Genomic DNA, 7,066 nt, shown 5'->3' on the forward strand with positions numbered 1-7,066 from the left:
CTGACTGCTCTTCCAAAGGTCCTGAGTTCAAATCCCAGCAACCACATGGTGGCTAACAACCACCTGTAATGGGATCTGACACCCTCCTCTGGTGCATCTGAAAACAGCTACAGTGTATTTATGTATAATAATAAATAAAATCTTTTTTAAAAATGCATGTAAGAGGAACTCTCTTGTATACAAGAAGAAATCATGTATTAAGACAGGTTTCATAAAGTTCGACCTTTGGAGCTAAAAGAGACCTTTGGTGCATTGAAGCATGCCAAAGTGTAGGAGACCAGTCCCTTCACAGGGTAGTATCATCCTGGTTGATCATGTGAGCACCACATGGGAACACCTGAAGGCAGTTTTGGTGTCCCAAATCACTCAGCCACATGGCCTGTCCCTGTGAGTTTGGGGACATTGAGGGGTCTGGCATGGGTGTGGTGTAAAGCAGTGTTGGAGAGATAAACTCCAGGGCTTTTGTGTACAGTGGTCCCCCTGAAGTGTTTGTGGGGAGGAGGAAAGAGACAAGAGATCTACATGTCTACCAGGTTCCCAGGCCAAGTTGAATGAAGTCACATCCTTGAAAGTAACAGCATGTATAGAAAGTAGACTGGTAACTGTATGTGCATGTATTTATTTGTGTGTGTGCTTATGTATTGCACGAGTGTGCTCATGTGTGTGGAAGCCAGAGGTTGATACTGGGCATCTCCTCAGTCACTTTCTACCGTATATTGTAAGACAGTTTCACTGAATCCGGAGCTCACCTGGTGAAGCTCATCTCAGCTGATGAAGGTGGGCAACCCCCAAGCATCCTCTGGTCTCTGTGTCCTCAGCACTGGACTTACAGTCCGTGATGTCACACCCAGGTTTTAGTTGTGAATCAAACTCAGGTTCTCATGAGTGCTGCTAGGCTGGTATCCGAATTACTCAAATCATCTTATCTGCAGTAATGACAGTAAGGTTTGGGGCTCATCCTCCTCATCTATTGAGGACAGAGACGATCACAAGGGGGCTGGAGTTGGAAATGGCCTGGAGTGCTTCTGCCTTGGCTGGTCATGTGACAGCGGGGTCCAGTTACAGTGCTAGTTACTGAACAGAGCTAGTGCCAAACTTGGTTCAAATCTGCCTCTGTTGAGCACCTCACCTGGTCCAGCAGAAAGCAGAGGGTGGGGGAGATGCAGCTCTTCTTGTTAGCCTTTGGTGAATGCCTAAACCAGCGTGGGTACCACTTGGCTTAGTCCAGGATGCCCATGATGGCCCAGCATATTCTTCCATGATGCTACTACATGAGCCGTTGTAAGAGCTGTCCTTCATACAGTGTGCATCTGTTCCCTTGGTCCCACTTACTGGTGTGCCTGTGTATCCATCTGATTGAGGGGGCAGTTTTTAAATGCCCAGTTAGGATGAGTCGGCCTTTCTGATCACTTTTGAAGTTTTCTAAGTTGAGAAGAACTTTCATAAGTAGGAAGCCGATGCATCTGAGTGAGAACATGGGAGCAAGGGTGTGAGGCAGCACTTCCCTGAGGCACTGTACTCAGGCTGATCCTGGCATCTGGCTCCTGCTTGGAGCAGAGACTTGAAGCCGGGAATCAAGGGGAGGGCAGATTTGGGTTGGATTACTGTGAAATCCTCTTGCCAGGGGAATGGCACTTTGGGTCAGAGACTTCCTGGAATTGGTAAGCTAGAGTGTACTTTCCCAGGCAGCCATTTTTGAGTTAGGAATTGTGCCACAAGGCCCAGAATGACAGAGGCTTAGATTTTCCATCTGACTGGAAGGAGAAATGTTCAGTGGCTTAGTAAATAGCTTTTATTGTTTACAAAGACTGTGGTTCTTTTAAAATCATTTTTTTCTTATTAGTTTTATTGTTCCCCTTTCAGATTTCTCTGTCTTTACACTCATTCATTCATTTGTTTGTTTGTGTGTGTGTTTGTGAGTGCAAGCCCATCTGCATATGTCACACATGCTTCTGGAGGTCAGAGGTCAGAGAGACATTCTCCCCTTTCACTGTGTCATCAGGCCTAACAGCAAGTCCTTTTCTTTACCTGATGAACCGTCTCAGTGGCCCCTGTTTTATAGATTGTCTGCTATCTCATGTGCATATTTACGGATTAATATAAAGCATTCTTTTAAATATGTGCAAGAAGGCATCAAGTCAAAGCACAGATCTTTCTGCAGAGTTCAGAAATCCCATGAGCCATTTCCTGCTTGCGTATCTAGACTGAAGTCTTTTAAAAGAATGAAAGCAGGGCCTAGGAAAGTGACTCAGTAAGTGCTTGCCTTGCAAGAACAAGTGCCTGAGTTTGGCCTCTTACTCCCATGGAAAAAGCTGGGTGTGGTTGTGTGCCTTTGTCATCCCGGTGCTGGGGAAGCAGAAACGAGAGGATGCTGGGCTTCCCTGGCCGTCCAGGCTAGCCTAGTTGCTGAGCCTCATGCCTATGGAAGACCTGTCTCAAAGGTACTAGATCGTATTTCAAAGGATAACACCTGAGGTGTACATGGAAACAGACAGACACATACGCACACTCTCACATACATACATACACACATACACACACACACACACACACACACTTTTATTTTTTAAAGAACTTTATTTATTTTACGTATGTGAGTACACAATAGCTGTCTTAAGACACACCAGAAGAGGGCACCAGATCCCATTGTGAACCACTATGTGGTTGCTGGGAATTGAACTCAGGACCTTTGGAAGAGCAGTCGGTGCTCTTAACCATTGAACCATCTCTCCAGCTCCTCATTTTTTTTTTTTTAAGTCAAGTAATTTTGTTTATTTACTGGAAATGATTAGAAAAGTATTTAGAAGCAAGATCCCACAGTGCCAGGGTGTGAGCAGTCTAGAGAAAGGGTACATCTGGCTATCCTCCATCCAGATCTCCAACCAGAGGATACAGTCTGTGGAAATAGGTGGTTGTGGAAATGAGCGGTTGCTTCACCATGGTAGGAAAGCTTCGAAATGAGTGCCTTCACCTTCCGCCTGGGACAGCCCTAACAGTTCTGGAGCTTCAAATGTGGAAGGACAGCGCCCTCTTGTGGTCATAGAGATAGCTCTGTAGCATGTCTAACATGCCCAGCACTGTCCCAAGCACGTGTGGCAGCTGCCTGAGCCTGGAGGAAAAGACAAGCTCTACATGGAGGACAGGACCCGACGGGACCCTTGCAGACCTGGGGAGGCAGGAGAGGGCTGTGGGGTGGACCTGACCAGGTCAGTAAGGAAGCTGCCAGGGTCAGCAGAGAGGTGGGACTGACTGTACCCGGGGTCCGTGAGAAAGATCTGGGGAGAGTTGGTGAGAGAACAAGATAGGGTGATCTTCAAATTTGTAATTGGATGTATCCCAGCCTGTTTAGATGTCTGGTCTTTCTCCACTTAGAGGACATAACCATGTAGTCTAGAGCTTGCTCCTTGTTATTGTGGGGCTAATTCTCTTTCTGTCCAGCTTCTCTTCCATTCAGCCCCCCTGTATAGCACACAGTCCCCACCACATACCCATTTACAACTCAAGGCTGTACACTGCTCCTCAGGGTAACCTGTCCTTGACTGTTGGTGCCTAGGCATTGGAAGGAATCCTGGTCATCTGATACAAGGGTCTTGAATCTCTGAAATTCTCCCATTTAAAAAAAAGAAAGGCCGGGCGGTGGTGGCGCACGCCTTTAATCCCAGCACTTGGGAGGCAGAGGCAGGCGGATTTCTGAGTTCGAGGCCAGCCTGGTCTCCAGAGTGAGTTCCAGGACAGCCAGGGCTATACAGAGAAACCCTGTCTCGAAAAAAACCAAAAAAAAAAAAAAAAAAAAAAAAAAAAAAAAAAAAAAAAAAAAAAAAAAAAAAAAAAAAGAAAGGAAGAAAGAAAGAAAGAAAAAAGACCTGACTCTAATACTATATACTGTATGGTATCCATAAATAAATTCCAAAGCCAGTGACCTGGGAGATCAAAAACACCTGAGCAGATTCTTCAGGCTCAGAACCATGAAAGTGGAGAATGTGGTGCTCACTAACCACACCAAGCTCCTCCATCTACACTGAGTAACAGTTTGCTGTACCACACTAACTGGGCCTCTCCATTTGCTTAAACCTTTGAGAAAACCCACTAGAAGGTGAACATGGGGCAACTGAGTGGGAGACAGGACACGGGGTGGGGCTAGGTGGCCCACCCTCTGGCTTCCTCTTCAAACAAGAGAATCTGGTATGTGGCTCAAGGGCCACAGACCTTGCTGGGCTTCGTGACATAGTCTGTAAAAACTGTTGGTGTGGGTCAGTGGTGCTTCAGATGTTGGTGAAAGGAAACCAGCTTGTGAACCGGCAGGTATGACCTCAGTACTTGTCTGCTGTTCTCTGGAGTGCCCTGTGACTGCCTGGTGGAAGTGTGGCCACTGGTGGCTTCCAGTTACTGTTTTCTCCCTTGTATAAAGGGCCCCCCAGCCCAGCACAAGGTCTTCATGGCTTCTAGTATGTTTTAACCACATCTCTGTGGAGCCTTCTTCAGTGAGGAATGTGGTAGTGTTGTGTGACTGTTTAGTAGGCCAGCATAATAGTTAAAGTCTGTGAAAAACTTTGCCAAGTACAGTGGCTACCCAAACATGTGGTGAATTCAACTTATATTTAAATTATGAAAGGTCACCCAGAAAGGAATATCTTAGACATCACTGGAATTATTCTCTGAGGACTTGGCCCAATATGATTCTGTTACCAGATACCCCCAAGAAAAAGAAATGAAGGTATTTTAGCATTACAAGGGAACTTGGCTGGAATTTTAAGCTATAGATTAGGAGAACCCAGCTTTTGATAAAAAGGACACAGGCTGCTACAGACTGTCCTAAGAGGTGACACCAAAAGTACAGGTGGTTCCAGAGAGTGTGCAAGTTGTCCCCAGCAGCCAAGAGACATTACGGTGTCCCAGGAAAATGACACTAGCCATGACAGCCACATTGTCCCTGTCCTGGCTGATACCCAAGAGTGATCCTGCGAATAAACAGAGCTTCCATGCTCCCCTCTTTCTCTCCATGCCTCTGTTCACTCTCTCTAGAAGATTCCCTTGCTGCCTCTAAATGGTGGCTTTCCGGAGAGTCTTGAGTGTCTGTCATGTCAGTATTTGCAAGGCCGGGCTGGAGTTGCCCCTCACAGAGTCTTCTCTTCCTTCACAGGTCTTCATCTCTGTGAACTGCTTGAGCACAGATTTCTCTTCTCAGAAGGGTGTGAAGGGTTTGCCGCTCAACATCCAAATCGACACGTACAGCTATAACAACCGCAGCAACAAGCCGGTTCACCGGGCCTACTGCCAGATAAAGGTCTTCTGCGACAAGGTGAGAGAGCAGCGGGCTCAGGGAAGAGCACCTGAGGTAGGCTCATCCTTGTACACAGAGCAGCTAACCTCTAATGGGCGCTTCCTAGCTTACCCTCACAGAAAAAGCAGCACTGTAGAAGGAAGGGAAATGCTCACTGGGACTAAAAAGGACTGAGATTGTATGCTACCTTTTGTGGTTGTGTCCGGGGCCAAATCAAGTAACTATTGTGTTGACCACCCTCCACCTGACTCACTTCCCTGAAGGCTCTTTGGCAGGCCATCTCCCAAATTTCTATGTTGCAGCTCCTTCTTCCTGGGAAACACTTTTGCCAGGTGCAGAGCCAAGGTTTCTTTATCAAGTCACGGAGACTCTGGTAGGGCTGTGTTGTATCTGACCACTGGGGGGCGCCTGGAGCCTTCGGGTTTAGAGAGCTTTCTCAACAGCCTGTCAAATTGGACACATCTGCAGGCCAGGGTCCACTCCACCTGTAACACATTATCACAAATTCAGTGGTTTAAAGCTCAGAGTTACTGGGCCAGCATTGAAGGTGTAAGCAGCGTTCCTTTCTGGACTGTCTCCCCTTCATCTTTAGACTGCCTCTGATTGTTCCACCTCCTGGTCCCCTGTGATCACCTCCAGCCTTCCCTCCTCCTTGCCTTGTAACCTGCTCCTTCTCCAGCCCCAGGATCAGGTGCAGGGATTACTGGAACGCAGGTGCTTCCCTTGGCCTGCACTTGGAAACAGTGAGTCACAGCTGGTGGGCACCAGTACCTCTCACTTAGACCAGTCTCTTCCCACCTGACCACATTCCTCTGGAGCCCGAGGAACCCTGATGATCCAGGTGTGTGGCATCAGCACCTGAGAGGCCCAGAGAATCTGGAGGTGGAGGCCAACCTGGGCTATACACAGAGACCTCCGTCTCAAAGACAAAGCAAAAACACTGTAGGAGGACCTGACAGAATGTTTGTGCTCTTTTTATAATACTAGAGAAACTGCAACTTTATTCAAACACTTTTTCTACATCTTTCCTGATAATAATTTCCCTGCGTACCCTTGAGAATTCATGCATTCGTTTTCTGAGTGCCACGAAGGGTTATTTTCGTAAGGCCTCCACTCCTTGCTGCTCACCTGAGTCCCTGACTCTGGTTGACCACTCACCACTCAATGCCTTTTGGGCACCTCCTCCTGGCTCTCAGGACTCTCACCTTGCCGTCAGAAACCTGAAGTAGGACACTTTGGAGTTTCCTTTGGTATATCTACAGTATACTTCTTTTGGGGGGGCGGAGGGGGATAGGGTTTCTCTGTATAGCCCTGGCTGTCCTGGAACTCACTCTGTAGACCAGGCTGGCCTCAAACTCAGAAATCTGCCTGCCTCTGCCTCCCAAGTGCTGCAGGGCCTTTAGGCTAATGTTTGGGGACAAGCCCTACTGTACCCAAGCACATTCCCAGTAGGCGATGATGGGAAAGAGGTCAGATGTCCCCATGCTGTTCCAGCACTTTCTTTAACATTGTGCAGTATCTGTGAACTAGGAATGAGTCCTTCAGCTTTTCTGCATGAGAAGTGTTTCACCTTAGGCTCTTGTGCTGGTATAACATCCGGCTGTCTGTTCGCGGGTGCTGTACGGACTTGGAGCTGACACTGCTGACAAGTCTGCAGCCACCCAGGTCTATTCTGTGCATAACTCTTTCGATTTTCTCTTTCACTTGTCCTAAGCAGTTGAGTCTGAGGAGGTGCCATGTTCTTGAGGGGTTTGTTTGTTTGTTTTGTTTTAGTATGTTTTGTTT

General features: G+C 47.4%; 1 protein-coding gene across 2 annotated transcripts in view; it reads left to right on the forward strand.

Annotated features, from left to right (window-relative positions):
• The window catches only part of Grhl1 (grainyhead like transcription factor 1), a 46,315-nt gene that overhangs the window by 27,114 nt on the left and 12,135 nt on the right, over positions 1 to 7,066 (forward strand). For both annotated transcript variants that reach the window (XM_031356117.1, XM_031356118.1), the window contains exon 9: positions 5,141 to 5,299. In XM_031356117.1, the coding sequence (XP_031211977.1) occupies positions 5,141 to 5,299 (159 nt within the window). The remainder of the gene's footprint in view (positions 1 to 5,140; positions 5,300 to 7,066) is intronic.

Source organism: Mastomys coucha, unplaced genomic scaffold (genome assembly GCF_008632895.1).
Source record: "Mastomys coucha isolate ucsf_1 unplaced genomic scaffold, UCSF_Mcou_1 pScaffold6, whole genome shotgun sequence".
Lineage (NCBI taxonomy): Eukaryota > Metazoa > Chordata > Mammalia > Rodentia > Muridae > Mastomys > Mastomys coucha.